The 20171-nt window shown below is 43.1% G+C and overlaps 1 protein-coding gene and 1 long non-coding RNA gene across 5 annotated transcripts in view; one reads left to right on the top strand and one right to left on the bottom strand.

Annotated features, from left to right (window-relative positions):
• LOC309535786 (putative hydrolase PNKD) overlaps positions 1 to 15400 on the bottom strand; it is a 34456-nt gene extending 19056 nt beyond the window's left edge. Inside the window, exons 1-2 of one of the 4 annotated variants that reach the window (XM_082229168.1) lie at positions 15382 to 15400; positions 14670 to 14762 (exon numbers count right to left, since the gene is read on the bottom strand). In XM_082229168.1, the coding sequence (XP_082085294.1) occupies positions 14670 to 14710 (41 nt within the window). In that variant the 5' untranslated portion in view covers positions 14711 to 14762; positions 15382 to 15400. Of the gene's footprint in view, positions 1 to 681; positions 804 to 14249; positions 14306 to 14669; positions 14893 to 15381 lie in introns of those variants that run through there. The other 3 variants (XM_082229166.1, XM_082229169.1, XM_082229167.1) reach the window with 3 other exon arrangements.
• On the top strand, positions 10092 to 18253 carry LOC309535801. The gene is made up of 3 exons (XR_014221404.1): positions 10092 to 10546; positions 15557 to 15652; positions 18213 to 18253. It is a non-coding gene; the product is annotated as an uncharacterized lncRNA (long non-coding RNA).
• Positions 18254 to 20171: the final 1918 nt, after the last annotated feature.

Here is a 20171-nt window from a genome sequence, read left to right as displayed (position 1 = left end):
GCAGGGTCTAGAACTCATTATCACAGCCTACCCTTCCACAGAGATGGAAGGAGAGAAAAAGACATGTTTCTTCCACCACTGAGTCTGCAAAGGCAGCAGAACTGCTTTGAGTGATAGGCGGGAGGCGGGGCAGGGGCTTCCTTCATGAAGATCACAATGACAACTGTATTGATCACTTAGCAACCCACATCTGTTATACCCAAATAAATCACTCATATCCGTGCTGATCTAAACACCACTATTGATACAATATGATTACTATGCATTACTGCATTATTTTTACTTGCTGCTATTGTTGGGATAAATTTAAGGCACTGTGATTCTCCAGTGGTTTGATGTCACCCCAAGAGGCACATGCCATTGTCTCTTGAGACAGATGGATGTCAACATGGTGGAAGAAGGAAGTTATTCATTGAAGGGTCTGTAGGCAGCGGTTAGAACAACAAGGTGTTGTGGGTCTGGTGTGTGCATAGAGGGGAGACCTCCTAGGAATCCTATGTATGCTCCCTTGGAAGAAAGGGTGGCGCTGTGGTCTAAACCACTGAGCCTCTTGGGCTTGCCGATCAGAAGGTTGGCGGTTCGAATCCCAGCGATGGGGTGAGCTCCCATTGCTCGGTCCCTGCTCCTGCCAACCTAGCAGTTCAAAAGCATGCCAAAAATTGAAAGTAAATAAATAAGTACCACTCTGGTGAGAAGGTAAACAGCGTTTCCGTGCACTGCTCTGGTTTCGGTGTTCGTTGAGCCAGAAGCGGCTTAGTCATGCTGGCCACATGACCTGGAAAAACTGTCTGCAGAGTGGACAAACGCCAGCTCCCTCGGCCTGTAAAGCGAGATGAGCACCACAACCCCAGAGTCATCTGTGACTGGACTTAACTGTCAGGGATCCTTTACCTTTACTGTTTTTAGCAGGATTATTATAATTTACTGTCTTATGGCATAAGTGATGGGCCCTGGATTAGGTGGGTTTAAAAGATTTGTCAAATGATAGCTAAAGAAGACCTCCATTTCAGAGACAGAATATCACTGGCTATCAGCTGTTAGGGAGCAACGAAGATGGAGAGAGCTCCTTATTGCCCTCATGCCCTGCTTAAGGGCTTGTTAGAAGCCCTTGGCTGACCTCTGTTGGAAACAAGAGGCTAGATGGACCCTTGGTCTGATGCAGCAGAGCTCCACTTATGTTCCTAACCAAGTCCCTTTCTGTAGCACAGAAAACAGACGTGGCAGAACAGGCTGGGAGGGAGGAACTTACGCATGATGCTAATGAAACAGATGGCTAACTAGATGTAGGATTATAAAGTGAGAACTGTGTCCCTGCTGTGAAGGGCTGCCACCCACCTCCAACCCCCCCCCCAGGCTTGAGCAGAAACCGAAGGTGGAAATGAAGGCCAGATTAATGCAAGTGGGCAGGGCAGAACATACATCAAGCCATGGTAAATATATAAGAATGCACAGTTCACTCTGGGATTACCATGTCAGTGTGTCTTTCTTCATATGTCTGATGACAGCCAGAAGGGTGGATTTAAACACCATATCCTAAGCTATGTCCGATGGGAGGAATGTAAACTGCGCACTTATGCTACACTGCAATCAAGGGATAATGCCAACACATTCTTTGCATACTGCAAACAAAACAGAGGCTAAAAAGAGATTAAATAATAGTAATAATTCTTAGGCCAAGATCATTGAAATGTGTACCATTTGCCAGAACAGAAACCTCTTCACCAAAAGGAAAGAGGCAAGAGTAAATAATTGGCTTTAGGGGGCAAGCTGAAACCAGCATTTAACAATCTACGGAAGTTTGTGCCAACTGCTGCAGCAGCTTCTAGTGGGACTTGTGATACTGATTTCCGCAGAATTTTCTCCTTCTCAAAACCCAAAGCAAAATTTTCCACACCTAATCTTTACCACTGTGCAATTTGTTTGTGTGTGAAAATCAGGCCAGTGCTAAAACAACAGGCAGTCAACTGACACCAATGAACCAAAATTAAGTATGCACAAACTCTCCTCATATTGGTCATACAAGGTTGCAGTATAGTTCTTCTGAACTGGGTGCTTTAGCATGCACCAATGGGTGAGAAAAGACGCACTCGTATCTTTAAGGCTATCAGATACAGAATTGCAAGGTTTTGTTCAGGTGAGGAGCAAACAAAAGTTTTGAGTGTGGTGATAGAAAGGTAAAGGTAAAGGTACCCCTGCCCGAACGGGCCAGTCTTGACAGACTCTGGGGTTTGTGCGCCCATCTCACATCTATAGGCCGGGGGCCAGCGCTGTCCGGAGACACTTCCGGGTCACGTGGCCAGCGTGACAAAGCTGCATCTGGCGAGCCAGCGCAGCACACGGAACGCCGTTTACCTTCCCGCTGGTAAGCGGTACCTATTTATCTACTTGCACCCGGGGGTGCTTTCGAACTGCTAGGTTGGCAGGCGCTGGGACCGAGCAGCGGGAGCGCACCCCGCCGCGGGGATTCGAACTGCCGACCTTTCGATCGGCAAGCCCTAGGCGCTGAAGCTTTTACCCACAGCGCCACCCGCGTCCCATGTGGTGATAGAAACCACCCACTAAATCACCACCACAGATCTGCCCACCCACAAAAATGCCTTAGCGTGTTTCCAGCAGTGGCCTCAGATGTCCAGCAGGTCATGTTCACTATAAGAGTTTTCTGCAAAAAGAGGAAATGGGGATTTAAAAAAGTATAGGCTGGCATTTTGATGATGGTGACAACATGATGTGGGCAGCGTGATAAAACTGGATGCATGAGCAGCCGTTAGATGCACCAGAATTCTTGTAAGCCCTCCTTGAGAGTTTATTTTTGTCCGGAAAGGTGGGGTATGAATCTATTTTTAAAATACATAAAATGAAAAGTAAGTGTGCTTATGACCCGCCCATTTCAATGGAACTGCACTTTCTCACAATCCATTTTTAAAATGAATACCTTTTTTTTTGCGCTTACACAGCATTAACAATAGACTGGTTCCTAGCCTCAAGTGTTAAAGGCATTAGGCCCTCTACAGAGGCAAGAAAGTAATTAAAAACCCAGCACCAAATTGTGGGGAGCCCAAACATCATAGTGCTTTGAGCCCTACAGCCTGGGAGGGAGGACTGAAAATGCAATGTCTGTCACCATCACCACCTGGCCTCTAATTTTGAATTAGTACTTTACACCAATGGAGCCATTTAGGGTGGGGTGGGCACTGCCCTCTGCAATTATTTCTCAGGAACATCTATATTTATAACCAACTCACTGGCTGCATCACAAGGTGACCGCCATTATAAACTATTAAATCTAAGCTATTATAAGCATGTGAAAGACATAACACCCTGCGTTTAAAATGAAACAGTGGGAGATTTGCTATTGGATCCATGTTAAAACATTGCTATGGCTATCACGAAGTATAAAAACGTATGGCCTCAAAAAATACTATCTTGCCATTTAATTTGATCGTCACTACATCCAAGAGTGCTGAGAATCTTGCTCCACTGTTACAGATGTCTCCCTCTTCACCCAATATCTGAAACTTGAACCCCTGACTCTCAAAGCAAAGGTTGCATTTCTAAGACGTACATTTCCCCAAAGTGACAGAAGCTGCTATGTTTAATAGTACGGAGTACATGCAGATGGGAAGGCAGCTTAAGCAGGTGGGTGGGAGAAAAACCAAAGCAAAGCCCTTTGTAGAATTAAAAAGCCCCCACCTGCACTGAGGAAAAACAGTCTCTCCACTGTTAAACTCAAGAGCTGCTTAAACACACGAAACAGCATGGCAAGAATAATGCTTTTAACTCGGATAAAAAAAAAGTTTTGGGAAAGAAGAATCTTAACTACAAAAAGTATTATTAATAAACAATAAGAAAGTATTATCCAGAACTTATGATTTGATATTGGGATAGGACCTAAAAGAAGAAATAAAAGAAGTAATAGTCAAATGTGCCCAAGACACTGGCCATACAATACAGACAGATCAGTGGGAAAGGCTCTTGAGGTCGGATATTAGGTTACCGCCTGTTATACCATTAAAGAAAAACTAATGAAAATGTTTTATAGGTGGTACATGACACCTTCCAAACTCGCCAAGATATATAAGTTAAAATCCAATTTATGTTGGAAATGTAATAACATGGAGGGGTCTATGATTCATGTATGGTAGAGCTGTGAAAAAGTCAAAATATTCTGGGGATGTATTCATGAAGAGTTAAAAAAGATGTTTAAAACACTCTATAGAAAAGAAGCCAGAGGCGTACTTATTGGGTATTGTAGGAAAGGATATCCCACAGGATAAAAAAATACTATTTTTATATGCCACAGCTGCAGCCAGACTATTACTTGGAAAAAATTGGAAAGGAGATAGTATCCCCACAAAGGAAGACTGGATATGTAAATTATGTGAATGGCGAAGTTAACAGCAGCCATAAGACATCAGACAAATCAGAAACTAAAGTCGGAATGGCAATGTTTTGAGGATTATATGAAAAAACACTGCTCTAAGGATAACATGTTGATATGCATAGACTAAGTATGCAAAGTAGAAATAAATAAAATTAATATACTAGGAATATCAGGGATAAGATCTATAAGACGCAATGTCAATAAGATGTTAAAGAATAAAGAATGTAGAGTAGTGGGGGAGGGAAGTCACTTGGGTGTAATATCTCTTTTGTTATTATTTAGTATTTTTGTTTGATTAGCGTATATTTTTGTATAACATAGCATAAGAACTGTAATCTCCCTTCCCCCTCGATTCAATAATAATAAAGAATAATGCAGCAATAGCCACCCTCAAGGAGCCTGTTCACTGCAGTGCAATGGCATTTGACAGCAATTAAGCAGGCGACAGCGACACAGTCAGCATCGTGATCAGCCAACACTGCAGCTTCAAACCATCCGGCCTGGAAACTGCACTGATGACAAGCTTGGGCTTATCTTTCTTCAGCCCGACTGTCCTGCACAGAGCACAAATCAAAATTGGCCCCTGGAAATGTTTCTAGCACACTAGGGAGAATGTTTTGTTCCACTCTATTTCCCCCTCACTGCCTGAGGTCTTAGCACTGCACCTCCAAAAGTCCAAACACAGAGAAGATTAAGATCAAAAGGCTCATTCTCTCCCCCCCCCCAACACCTTATTGACTTTAGAGAAAGACGAGTCAGAAGGAGCAAAGTCCCTCCACATTAAGCATTTAAAAGCATTAGATGAAATTCCAGCAGCCTGGCAGACAACCAACAACACAAGCTGGGTACCTTGGCAACAAGACACACCGAAATATGCTTTCTAATGTTTTGGAGTTTTGTTTCTTTTTAGAGAAAGACGGCTAGCAGTCCAAGGTCTCATCAGTGCGTAAATTCCAGAGTAGGTGATGCTGCAAGCGGTTCAAGTGTTGGTTCTATATTACTGAAGGAAGGAGCTCTTAAGTGTACACACTTTGAGGCACATTAAAAGTACACCCCCCCCAAGACCCTTTTATGTGCTCCAGGTCTAATTTGTTTAATGTTTGACATCGTTTTTATACTGCTTTTATGTGTTATTAAGGATCTGCTTTACTGTATTTCAATGTGTTTCTTCTTCTTCTTCTCCTTTTTCTTCTTCATCTTCTTCTTCTTGCAATCTACCCTGTCAACTGAGTTACAAGGCAACATTTAATTCTCCCTGCCCTCCCCCCCCCCTTTTAATCCTGCGCTTCCTCCAAGGACAAGTTGAGGAGGTGGTGGTTGCAACACTAAATACGGCAGTACATATAGTCTTCCCCCTAGCCCTTTTATTAAGTTGAAAACAGGCAAGCTGTTTCCTCCACATGTTTCGGACGCCAGCTCTCATCAGCCCCAGCCAGCGTGCCAGTGGTTTGGAAAGTCTGAGTTGTAGTCCAACAACATCAGGAAGAGGCAAAGGTTAGCCATCCTTCAAACAACCCTGTGTGAGCACAGCATCCTGAGATATGGAGAGCCCAAAATCAGCTTTTTGACCCTGCCCCTCGCCCTGTGATCTAAGGCTAAGTACACATTAGCGGCTTAAAACACACCACAGTGCATCAGACAGGAGCAGAAACTACAGGATACTTAAGGCTTGTGGCTATGGCTAACATAATGTGTACCTGGCCTCAAACAACAGCAGTGGAAGCACACTGGAGCCAGAGTAAATGGTAATCTGTATGAAGCTTCAGTTGACCATTCTGTCCACTACTATACCATAGTAGCTATGGTTGTGAGGCGGGGAGGAAAGCACTGTATACATGCTCAAAAGCTATCCTTACACCATACACCCCAGAGCTAAGCCCTATTTCCAAGGACTTAAATGTCACAGAGGCTCAAGTTTTGGATTCAGAGTTATTTACATCAGCCCAAGGCACTCACTGTGCCTAACTTCAAAGACTCAAGAGTCCACACTACTAATAATATTTCAGGCTTTAATCATGGAAAGGGAGAAGGGGAAGAGTGGAAGAGAGAACTAGGAGGCCAGGGAGGGTAAAGGCAGGGGAGATACACAATGGCCTGCTGAGGAGGCTTGTTCAGACAATTCAGTTTTTCAGGTCATGGAGGCACAAGCAAAACATGCAGACTGGATGCCTTTCCTTCCTGCAGCAATGTTTTATAGAAACGGTGCCTTTCGTGCAACTTGGGGTGCTTCTGAATGAAGTGTTCACTGAACAGTCACCCTGTTTTTATGCAGGGAGGTTTTATGCAATGTTGGCTATTATAGTGAGCGTCCCTCATGATTTGTTTGTGGGAAGGTTATATGGTGGTGTGTCAAAGTCAGTGCTATCCCACGCTTTCCAGGGAATTTTCTCGCCACATGCTTTATTGCAGGAAGTTAGATCTTTTGGGGAAGCCGATTTGTTGTGCAAGACCTTCCTATCAACTGTAATTGCACAATCCTAATTAGCTGGTATGTTGACTGAATCTCAACCAAAAATTGTGACAGTCTGGAAACCCCCGAGAAAACTTACCCCAGGCTTTTTCTATGTTTGCTTCATCTATAGATTTTTAGACTTTCCGCTGCACCAATTAAAAGTGAAAAGTTCACATTAAAATAAAACAAAAACTGCAGAAGTAAAAGTGACATCCTAAGTATACGTTCTATAAAGAAAGCTGGAAGGAACCCAGTCAGTCTTACTTTTGGTAAACAGATTTCAGACTGGGCTGCAAATTGTGCATCCAGGAGTGTATGAATATATTGTAAGGTGCCTAACACCTGCCTCCTTGTTTTAGCCATGTGATTTAGCCTTGTAAATAAATTCACATCTGGAATCCCACAGAAGAAAAGCACCTTAGGGTACTGTACTGTCACACCACTTCTTAAAACTATGATTTCCTAAGGCTGCTTCATATTAAAGTGCTCAGTCAGGGTGCTTCATCAGAAGCATTTGCAACAAGTAGTTGGGCCCCCTAGTATAATAGCTGCAGACAACAAGATACAGTATTTGCAAAGCAAAGCATTGGTGGTTCAGATTAAAAAAAACTATGCCATGGAGCAAAGTTGCAAAATCCAGAATGTTATCAACTACAAGGAAAGACTGATTTTCAGGGCTTTGTCAGGACTGAAACAAGGACACAAACCATCTGCAGTTGGATCCCTGGCTGTTTTAATTGTAACCTAAAAGCACCCAGAGGGCTGCAAATATTTTGAATGGCCAGAGTAAGGGGAGAAAAGAGAGGACAGGACTTCTGCACTTTTAAGAGTTCTATAGAAGAGGGAAATTTCAGCAGGTGTAGAAGCTACAACGTGCTTACATTTCCTCTACTACACACAAAGGGATAGGAACCGTCCTCTCAAATCTGGCTACCCTACCCAAATTGGATTGCCTTATGAGGAACAGCTAAGGGAGCTGGGCATGTTTAGCCTGGAGAAGAGGAGGTTAAGGGGTGATATGATAGCCATGTTCAAATATATAAAAGGATGTCACATAGAGGAGGGAGAAAGGTTGTTTTTTGCTGCTCCAGAGAAGTGGACACGGAGCAATGGATCCAAACCACAAGAAAGAAGATTCCACCTAAACATTAGGAAGAACTTCCTGACAGTAAGAGCTGTTCGACAGTGGAATTTGCTGCCAAGGAGTGTGGTGGAGTCTCCTTCCTTGGAGGTCTTTAAGCAGAGGCTTGACAACCATATGTCAGGAGTGCTCTGATGGTGTTTCCTGCTTGGCAGGGGGTTGGACTCGATGGCCCTTGTGGTCTCTTCCAACTCTATGATTCTATGATTCTATTCTATGATTCTAAGTGGGATTTAACACTCCATCCCAGAACACTGATTTTCTCCAGTCTAAATTCCCCAGCCACCCTCATCCCCCATAAGTTGCAATCTGCTCCACAGCAGAAAACATGCAAATACCTGTCTATTTTCTTCTGTGGCATAAACATGATTGGGGAAACTTTGCTAAAGAGGAAAATGAGGAAAAGCAACCATACAAATAAAAAATGGTTCCTAAGGCTTTTTGAGGAACGCTTAACCCAATGCTTCTTGATAAAACTGCTTGGGAAAACTTTTTTCCTCCGGGGTGTCATTCCTAGGACTTCTCACTGTTGTGAAGTGTATAACAACATCTTCATCCCAAGCCTGCTCAGATAATACCTGGTGTCTAGAGTACTTCTATGCTTTCCCATCATGCAGCATATTTATAATTAAATTAAGTAGGCTTGAGTCACCAATCAAATGACAGCTCATTATTTGGCCGCAATCAAGAACATGCTTGTGTAAATAGTCACCTGTTGAATGATTGATTTACTGGGGTGGAGAGGAATTGTATACCACTTTTACTGCCCTAAGCTGGCATCCAAGGCAGCTTAATAAAGCCTCCTAACGACACCAGCATAATCAAAAAGAAATAAATCAAGCAAGAGGTGAATTCCAAAAGCATGCCAGAAGGCAAAGAGACCAATAAAAGGAGCAGTGACTCAGCAGTTGGCTGACCAACCCTAGCCCAAAAGAAAAACCAGAAGTAAAAGTTCAACAAGAACAATTTAATTCAGCAAAAGCCCCAGTAAACAAGATAGGCCTCACCTGGTTCTTAAACAAAGATGGCAAGGAGATGATCTCTTGGAGGAAGTTCTACAAGTAAGGGGACAGTGACAAAAGTCTTTCCTCTAGTAGTTTAGTGACAGAACCACAGGGTCCCTTTATGACAGTCACAACCCTGAAAGATTATACAATGATCTTCTCATTGTACAATCGTAATAAACAAGCACCGTAACAAGCAATGGCGTGCAAGTCTCCATGATCAGCTAGATCTACTATTTTCTGTGCCTATGCTTGGGAAATGATTTGGCGTGCTCCAATATCTTCTCTCCTATCATGCTGATAGGGTGATGGAGGCAGGGACTCTGCTGCAGAAACAGTAATAGGTCTTTGGACCTATGCAACCCTCCTGGACCACTACACCACTGGTTCTCTCTAAAGTAAGGGGCATCCCAAGTAGGTTCACTGGTGATGATCTCAGCTGCTGGGCAGGTTCAGAAATGAGCAGGCATCTATTATAGTGGCTCAAGACCAGGCTTTATTACACTGATCCCCACTACTGAAGAAGTCAGGTTGTAGGCCTGTGTGAATGTCCCTAGGGCCACATGTGCACACACCCTCCTTTAAGAGCAGGCAGGCACAACCTGTCCTGCCACTCCATATAATTCATTGCATTAATGTGCAAGGCCAAGGCTTTCCAGTTGGCATCTCTTTACAGCAGCAGGAAATTCCCAAATCCACCTGTCAGATGCAGCAGTGTCTTTTTTCCAGTTGGGGTGGGGGGGGGGACATTCTGATTCTGTCTTAGTGCTGTGCTTCCCGGAATGAACCAAGTAGGACTTCTTATCTGGCAATTTCCCAACACAAGCACCATATAGTTCAGCACTCTTTGTCATCGCTGAATAGAATGCTATGTTCTGAAAGGTCATGCCTTCTGCCTGATCATGTGAATAAACTAATTAGTGTATGAAATGAAGAACTAGAACTGCCAGGCATTTGAGAATTGGCTGAAAATGAAAGCATTGCATTTGAGAAATTCATTAGCAGGGTTGTGCACAATTACATCAAGGAAGATGCAAGTCTAGCTAACTTTAATGCAAACTTTTGAGTTAAATCTAATTAAATAGTCATAATCATGTGACCTCCTGTTTTTTACTACAATCCTATACTGCCTGGGAGCAAACCTTCTTCCAAGGGGTTTATTTATGCTTTGTCTCTGGAATGCAACAGATTGGGTTTTGATTTTTAAATAAAATCAAGGTTGCATACACATTACCACTTACTCTAGCTCCAGTGATCCCCTCACCCCCAAAATGTAAGTTTTTGTTGGAAGAATGCCAAGATAAGCCCATCACAGTCTTAAGCTCCCCTTAATACTTGTAGTACAAGTATTAATAACATTGTCCTGCCTTATAGCATCATAAAGATTACTAAGATACCATGAAGTGGTCAAAGGAAAAGTGATATATGCATCATTCCTACTATTATGATGTGAAAACTGAGGGTATAATTGCTTAGGCAGCCAAAGCCACCCACACAACACACAAAATAGAGAAAGGCATCAGCCAGCTTGGAGGAACCTCAAGATTTGCATAAGTACAAATTTGCAGGTGAGGAGTAAAGTGAATGGAAACCTAAACACCACCACCCCATACCGCAACATTTTGTTGCAGATCTCACTTATACTTCTGATAACTGATCACCCGGGCAGAGCATTACATTTCTAGATGCCTGTGGAATTATTTATTTTCTGAAGTACCTGCTACTTGCACAAAAAATGGTACCTTATTGTGAAAAGGGAAGAGCCACAGCTCAATGGTAGAACATCTACTTTGCACATACATTCCCTGGCTTTTCTAAGAAGGGCTGGGATAGACTTCCTGTCTGAAACCCTGGAGAGCTGCTGCAAGTCTGTGCAGGCAATACTGAGCAATATGCACTTCTGGTCCGACTCTGTGTAAGGCAGTTTCCTATGTTCGTATGAGATATTTTGATTGCAGGTCCAAGATTTTAACAGAGCCTTCACAATAACATTTTAGCAGCTAGCTTCAGAGTTTTGATGCAACAACAAAGAGTTAGGTGCATCAGTTCTGTGAGACATGCATATGTCACCACAGCACAATTCAAGTGTCCCTTAATGATAGCATCTTTTTTCTGGTTCACAAAAGGTACTTCACATTTACTTGAATCAGTACAGGAGGAGGTAGGAAGCCAGAAGCGAGAAAGTCCTTGCCTGGAATTAAATCTTCTTTCCAGAAGCATTCTGCCATCCCCATTCAGCAGATGGCATTCTCATATTCACAACGCCTTTTCCTTACATGTTCCAGGGCTGACCTCTGTTCCGTTACTACCGAGTCACACATCACCAACCCCTCAAACACTTTTAGTAAAATCATCTCCTTTGAGAGGGTGCCAAATTTGGATATGGATGAGGAAGTATCTAAGGGGAAGGGCTGTTGTTCAGTGGCAGAGCACATGCACTGCATGCAAACAGCCCCTGACACCAATCCCAGACTCTACCAAGTAGGGCGTGGAAGCACCTCCATCTGAAACACCGGGTAGCAGCTGCTAGCTGTAGACACCATTGAGATGGATGGGCCAACAGCCTTTGATGCAGTTAAGAAATATGTCAGATCTCTTCAAAGAAATCTGCGTGGCTATAATACTCTGCTGCTTGCTTGCCACGATCCTCAAGTATCTTATTTTTCCTTCTTTTAATAATTTCAAGGGGGGGGGGTGACAAGAAATTTTCTGCACTGGGTACCACCTGACCTTGCTACGCCACTGCTCACAGTGCAAGAACCTTTTAGCACCGAGTACATCAGGGCTGAAGAACCTGTGGCCTCCACATATTGCTGGACAACAACATCTGTCATCCCTTGACCATCACCATGCTGGGAGCTGGGAGTCCAACAACAATCAGAAGGAACCAGGTTCTCCACCCCTGGTGTACATTTAAAAATTGTGAAGAGATGGGGACTCAACCAGCATATCTAAGCAGTGTAGGACTTGGAAGACCTCCTATTAGATATAGGAAAAGGGAAAGCCTCTTTTTCCTGTGTTACAGTCATCTCCCACATGGTGGATGTTGCAAGCCTTTTCTTCTTTCTGTTTCTAAAAGCACATGGTTCTTTTCCTCAAGCAACCTAAAGAGTCTTTCCTTCTGCCTATGGGCTCTCTCTTCCTACCTTTCTGGTTAAGGAGAAAGAGAAAGGGTACTTTCTCTTCCTCACCCTTTCTCTTCCTACAGACTGCAGTTTCTGGCCCATTCTATAACTCCATATTTGGCAGCATGGAAAGATTTGTAAAGAATGAATACACATACACACACACACACACACACACAAACACAGGCAGAGCATTTCCAATAGCGAATGAATGGGAATCTCCAGAAGGTGTGGGATATGCATTCATGTCAAGCATTGTATGGGCCCAGAAAGCTACAGCCACTGTCATTCTCTTGTGAACAGCAGGGAGCTTTCTGGATATCACACACATGTCAGATGTTGCAAACAGCTGACCATTCCCAAGAAAAGCAGGCAAAATGCAGCTGTGGCAGTGGAAGGCTCTGTTCATTTTTATCTACTAGGATGCAGAACAAAAGAAAAACTTCACGGTCCATTAAGTGCTCTGTAGCAAGCTAAAGGTAAGTGATCAGAACTTCGCAGAACTCAGACATTCTTTGGGAATCGAGGAAGGTGCCATTCCAAGTTGGACCACTGACCCATCTAGCTCAATTTTGTTTACGACGACTGCCAGCAGCTCTCCTGGGTTTTAGATGGGGGGACAACCCCAGACCTACCTGGAGCTACCAGGGATTGAACCTAAGAGCTTCTGAATGAAAAGCAGATGCTCTACCACTGAGCTACGGCTATTCCCCAATCCCCAACATGCATAGATGCAACTGCTTCTGTCCACCCCCAAAGTAATCTTAGATGTAATCCCTGAAAACCAGTTATCCAAACTACTTATTGTTCCATTAAAAAAAAAGTTTATTGCCAATGTAGCAGAAAGGAGGGGATGTCAGCTCATATTAGCAAGAATCCATAATAATAATAATAAAATAATAATAATAATAATAATAATAATAATAATAATAATAATTTATTATTTATACCCCAGTCACTCTGGGCAGCTCCCAACAGAATATTATTCATAATAATAACAAAGTGATAAAACATCAACCATTAAAAACATCCCTAAACAGAGCTGACTTCAGATGTCTTCTAAAAGTCAGATCATTGTTTACAGTGGTACCTCAAGTTAAGTACTTAATTTGTTCCGGAGGTCCGTTCTTAACCTGAAACTGTTCTTAACCTGAAGCACCACTTTAGCTAATGGGGCCTCCTGCTGCTGCCGCGCCGCCGGAGCACGATTTCTGTTCTCATCCTGAAGCAAAGTTCAACCCCTGGCGTCACTAAGTAAGGCTCTGCTTTTTAAATAGTGCTCCAAGATTTACCTGCTAAACCCAGGTGCAAAAGATATACCTTAGGGAGATCTACAGTACATGTTTAAAGTACATACAGTGCACATTTGCAGCACATTATTTCCCCCAAAGAATATTGGAAACTATAGTTGCCCCATCAACTAAAGTTCCCAGAATTCCTTGAGGGAAGTCATGCTATTTAAATGTGCATTGCATGTGCACATTTGGATCTGCCCCATTAGAATTAAAAAGGCCCCTCAGAGAACATTCTCAGCCAAAGCATTTGTTTTCTGTTCCAGAAGTGAACTCTGTTCACAGTCCTTTCACACACAAAGTCCACCCCTGGCTAGCTTTCTTCACTTCAGCAGTCCAATTTGGGTGGGAAAAACATTTTTGTTGTTGCTGCTATAGTCAATCTACTGCAAATCACAGAGATCTACCAGTAGATCTCAAATCTACCTTCCGCACACTCTCGCCAATTTCAATACAGTATATATTTCTGCAGGGCGATTTCTTAGTGCACACGTGCATGCATGCATATTAAGGCTCCGTAGATATTCCTCTGATGAAATGCATGCAACTGAAATCTCTCTCTTCCAAAACCAATTAATTTACCGGGTTCCAGAGAGGCAGGCACCGATCCACGCTTCTCCTACAGCCAATGCAAATACGCGCCGCCTCTCGACGGGACTTTTAACTCTAGTGCTTCAAAGCTTCTCTTCATTAACCTCCCGCAGAATCGCGCAGGAAATTCCTTGACACACTACACTCTTATACCTGGGCTAATGGCACTTTGGTCCACGACTGTTCTATCTAGTCCCCCAAACCGACAGACGCCGCTCCGGATCCGTACAGCCCGGCTTCCCTTCGTACCAAAAGCAACCTGCCTTATCTTAAAAACCGCATAACTCTCGCTGCCCGTTAACATCGCCACCAAATCACATTGACATTCCACTTGCAAAATTCATCGTTATATCTAGGAGCGCGCGGCGCGCGCGCGCACATACCCGCTCTTTCCCCCCGCCCCATCTTAACAGATCCTCTTCCCACTCCATTATAAAGCAAGATCTAAGCAGACAAACAGATCCCCCCAACCCGATGCCCCCCCCGCATGCAACCTTTGGTCTAGACATCTCCTTCTGCTACAATACAACCGTTAGGACCCCTTAAAAAAACACCAGGCCTCCCCCTAGTAACCTCGGCAAGACTTCCCCATTTGCAGCACCCGTCGGATCAGAGAAATGATCTCCTCGTCCTCGGATCAGAAGGATCCAGCCGCAGAGTCCTCTCCGGGTCTCCAAACTCACCCGATACGGAACAGGAGGGGACCCGCCAGAGCCATGGGCATTCGGGGAAAGCGCTGCCTGGCCACGCACCGATGGAAAGCGCCGCTCAGGGCCCTGCAAGAAGAAGCGGCGAAGGTTGCAAGCAGCGCTCGGATCCGCAGCAGCCAGCCCAGCCAAGCCATGCTCTGCGGAGGGAGCGCGGCAAGCATCGGACCCGCCCCCCGCCCCTGCCTTTAAAACAGCCCTCCCACCTCCAGCGCCAAGCACGCAGCCGGGCCCGCCCCCTCGGAGCGCCGTCTGGCCCGGAGCCGGAGCCGCTTCCTGCGCGGCTTTGGATGCAGTGCCCCCTGAGGAATCTGTCCGTAAATGCCAGCGGTGGTACCCTAGCGGGACGCGTAGGGCACTGGTAAATAAAGAGGCCCAAGGCATCGGGATTTCAAAACAAAACATTTTTTCATTGGTTTCTAAACAGATACAAAAACAAGAACCATTAATTGCATTATGGTGTGTGTGTGTGTGTGTGCGTGTGCGTGTGTGTCTTTGTAAATGTGTTGAGATAATAGTATTAGAAAATCACCATTTTTTAGTTCAAATCAAGAAGAATAAAGACAGAAAATGGACAAAAGTACAGAGATTCACAGTATGTTTAGGAGTATGTGTACCCCTGCATTTCCCCCCGAAAAAAGCATTGGTATTAGTATTAACAATAATTTTATTAAATTTATATACCAACCTTCAAGAATCACAGTATAAAAACGCAAAAATATGATGACAAATCTGGTTCATTTCCACAACAGCGAAACTGGATTAAGTAAACTTTTTTCTCTCCCTGTGTCTCTTTATAATCCTGCCCTATTACATCATAAATGTGCAGCCTTGACCTGCTTTCAACCTGTTGTTTTCTCCAGATGTATTGGGCCACTGCTCCCACCAATCACTGCCAGCGTGGCTTAATGGCCAAGAAAGATGGAAGCTGTGGTCAAACAATAACTGGAGGACGTCAGGTTGGAGAATCCCTTCTTCCCCAAGATAACTGCAATATACCCGCAATTAAGAACACAGAACAGCTGTATCATAAAACAATGAAAAGTGCAGCCAAATCAGACAAGGCTTATAAAAACAGCTGATTATATTTGAAAAGACAAGTTGAACCGACTGCCCCAGCCTCTTTAATGTTGGGGCTTTCCTCCCCTGTAAAGAAGTCAGTCGCATTTCCCTGGTGCACAAAGAGCAATGTAATATTTTCCTACAGTTCCCTGACTCCACACAAGTGTGTTTGTTTTAGTTTCGAAAGGCAGTGTGTGCACTGTGGCACCTACTGATTAGAGTCAATAGCATCAAATTTCCTTCTCATTTTTGAGCATGTAAAACAGAGTTTACCCAGTAAATATGATGCATTGATAACTTAGGCTGCAAGTCTATGCATACTTACCTGAGAGTTAAGCCCATTGAATAGAACAAACCTTACTTCTGAGTAAACAGGATTGCACTTGTTAGGACACTGCTTTCTGCTGCACCACTTCATTTTTAAAAAGAGGTTTGTTGCTGTTTTTGCAAACACCTGTGAGTTTAAACATTGCACTAATTCTGAGCCACGGTGCACGTTTGCAGAACAGTAATGCCCTCTGAACGGTATTTACGCTAAAGTAAAATAGCTAGGTTTTTGAAGTCCTTTACTTCCCAAGACTGTTGCATACATTATTGTTATTATTATTATTATTTTCATTTCCATACAGCTTTATATTTTTAAGAAAAAAATCTCAAAGTGGTTTTCAACCTACGCTAAAGCATCAAACAAAACAATCCTGAGGAAAACATTACAGAAGAAAGTCAAATATAAAGTATACATTCAAAGCAACATAATTAACAGGAAACAAAAATATTATCTTAAAGATTTTAAAATAAAGAATTGCAAAGGAGGTCAACCACAGAATGCACACTTAAAGCAGCAAAGTCAACAACAACAAAGTTATTGTAAGCATTTCAAATGACAACATTACTAAAGGAAGCCAAATATAAAATGCACATTTAAAACAATGTATGCAGTCTACAGCCACATGTCTACTGTAAGGATGACCATGGACATAGCCGGGGGGGGCAGCTGCCCCCCTAAATCAAGTAAATAAAAAATACTTAACTAAAATAGAAATTGTAGAAAAATTTTGACATATTTTTCAGAGCATTTGGAGTCAAAAGAAATTAATTTAAAATAACTGTTGTTGAGACATCTACCGGTAATCCTTAATCTGCTAGACAGAGCCAGACAGAGGATGATGACAGGTGGGTGTCCTGCCCTGCCCCCCAACATAAATCCTGGCTACACCCATGAGGACAACTTCCATAACCAAGGGAAGCCATACTTACTTCCGCCTATCCAAGTGTTGAAGCATATATTTACTTTCTGATGGAAGCCCTTAATGTACTTGATGCATAGCAATAATTAATCAATTTATGGACAGGGACAGCTCAGTTAGTAGACTTTAAAAAAAAACAAAACAAAAACAAACTCACCAAATGGCAGAGCATTGCTCTGGAGAGAAGAGTAACCTTGGGTGATTGTGGTTTTTTACCGGTATCTTTTTATTTTATTTTTAAGGTGCTGTATGCGCATTCATTCACTTGGGTATAACCATAGAGGCGAACTCAGCCTCTAAAGAATTGTTTGTGTATAAATTCAAGCTTATTTATATATATATATAAAGGATCACTAAATGCCATGAGCATGCCAAGAATTGAATGGTTTGCTACAATTATCTTGAACTTGATATTCATATGATTGTGACATGCTTATCTATCCAATACTATTTTTCATATTATTTCATCATCCTGGAGATCACTGGATTATCTTTTTTCCTTTTCATTATTTATCTTTATCCATTAGTTCCTCTTACTTAGTCTTTCAGTACTACCAATAATATCTATGCTAATGATACCCAGTTGTTTCTACCTCCCCCTCCCCCTTCCTTTGCTGATCTCTCACCTGTTTTGCATTTATCTCAATCTCCATGCTGCTGGCTCACAGCTCACTGGCTTAGAGACTGACCCCAGCCTTCCTAACTGGGTGCCCTCCACCTGTTTCTTCTGCAATTCTCATCAGCCCCACTCTGCACAGTCAATAGGTCATGCTGGCTGGAGCTGATGAGTGTAGTCCTAATCAGGTGGAGAGGGCCAGGTTTGGAAAGGCTTTCATAGAAGACAGATCCTTTCAGATTCTTACAAAGTAGGCTGGGCAGAGGAAGGAGACAATATAAGCACAGAACGGGGACATCTCACCTTGCCTGATTGTAGGATTGACTCTCAGGCACATCTAAAAGCACTTCTTTGTTTGCTTATTGAGGAAAATGGCAAATCAAAAGAACCAGAATTACAGAAATTCTTCCAGGCATATTAAGAAATATCCATCTCATTCCTTGACTGTTGTACTAGCCTGAGCCACCAGATGGTGCAGCAGTACAGTGGCAATAAAGTTTGTTTCTGTCTCCACGAATGAACAAACTGCGTACACACCATTTTTATTCATTTTTAATGCAACTTATGCTGTTGGATTTGTTTTTTGTGATGCAGAATCTCCAGTGCCAACTGTGAGCAGAATTTGCTTCTACGAATGATGTATCCTGACATCATTTGCTCAGAGCTCTCTGCAAAGGCGGGACTCGCCCGTATGCTGGTGTTCGCTGATATCTCAGGGAAGATGCACAAGGTCGAAATAAATATGCACAGAGCAGGAGGGAGTAGTCAGGCTTAATGAATGGTTTGCCCAATAAATACTTGCAAGCTTTTATGCTTATTCTCAAAAGATGCTTCATCAAGATCACCTTCATCTGCGGCTCACATCCCATTTTTCAGCTTCATTTGCTTTCGTTCTATTTTGTTGTCGCCCTTATAATCTACTCTGTGCTCCCCTCCCCCCTTGGGAAGCCTGTCTGTTTCTATGGCAACACCAATATCATGAAGATGGTTTTAGAGTTTAGTGACAGCCGCACAAGACATCAGACAATTAAGGATCTCTAGTAGGGTTTGGCATTGCTGACACCTAGAACACTGCCTTTAAAGCTGTGCACAATATATTTAGAGCAGTGCAGTGCCTTAACTAGCGTGGTGCCTTTCTGCATCTCTGTAAATGAGTGAGGGACAAAACAGATAGATTTAACATTTGCTTCCTTAAACGTTTCATCACTCAGTTCCTTCTCTCCCCTCACCATTGCATACGCATACTCCAGGCCAACTCCATCTCTGCAATGACCCACATTCATCCTGACAGCTGCTCATAATCTTGACAGTGCCAGCTGAGCCCCGGCAATCTCATATTTCTGTTTTCAGGAGGATGGAGTGAATTAATGACACGCCATACATTTAAAGCACACAAGTTCCCCCCAAAGAGCCCTGGGAGCAGTAGTTTGCTAAAGATGTAGTTCTGTCCGGGGTAAACTACAGTTTGCAAAATTCTTTGTGCTTGAAATGTAGGGCCTGCATGCAACTTCAGTATGGGAATCTGTCATGTGCATCTGTTTGAAGCTGGGGGAGGGGTTGAGGAATGCAGTCTTTTGCCCTGTCTCTTGCAAGTTACTTCTGGGTAGATGTATCTAGGATTGCCCTTACTGAGTGGTGTTGAGCAGAGTAGACCCATTCATAGCTGTCAACTTTCCCCTTTTTTAAAGGGAAATCCTATTTGGAATAAGGGAATTTCCCTTTAAAAAAGGGAAACGTTGACAGTTAATAAATAGGCACTTAATAAATAGGTCCATTCATTTCAGTGGGTCTGCTCTGAATAAAATGTAGCTGAATACCCTAAATCAACAAAAGAGCTATCATTTTACTGAAAGCTTAGGGCTTCTTCCTCCCTCATTTAACCAAGGTGCCTCCAGGCATGTGCTTAACTTGCAGTGTTGGTAATAATCCAATCTTGCCTGAAGGCAGAGAGGACATGGTTGAACTGACTGTAGTTACCGGTAGATTTTTGCTTTGGGACATAGTGGACACAACATAAAGAATAAAAGATGGAGAGACAGAAAGGAAAGGAAAGTACAGGTATGGAAAAAAGGAGACTGAATATATAAAGATGGATGTAGAAATGTCCATGTGGGGATGCAGCGTCTGATGTTTCAGGACAACTTTCTCCCACCAACTGCATCTAAACTAACTTAACAAACAGTATGTATAACAACCAGCTGTTTATATATATTAACTATCTGTGTAATGCTAGAAGTATCCTCCAGCTGTACCATTTTTTAAAATAGGATACTAGTTCTCTTGCATTGGCCCTAATAACTTTCCATTCATAAGGATGAACTGAAATTCTGAAAAAGTTTACAATACTGGATTAGGTAAACGGTAAAGGTAAAGGACCTCTGGACTGTTGTCCAGTAAAATGCGACTATGGGGTTGCGGCGCTCATTTCTCAGGCCAAGGGAGCTGGCATTTGTCCACAGACAGCTTTCCAGGTCATGTGGCCAGCATGACTAAATCAACAAGACACCATGACGAGTGCCAGAGTGCAGAGAAACGCCATTTACCTTCCCACCG

The sequence above is a fragment of the Podarcis vaucheri genome (genome assembly GCF_965113315.1).
Source record: "Podarcis vaucheri genome assembly, chromosome: 1".
NCBI lineage: Eukaryota > Metazoa > Chordata > Lepidosauria > Squamata > Lacertidae > Podarcis > Podarcis vaucheri.
Note: the sequence above shows the minus strand (reverse complement) of the source record. Positions and strands in the feature narration are given on the sequence as shown.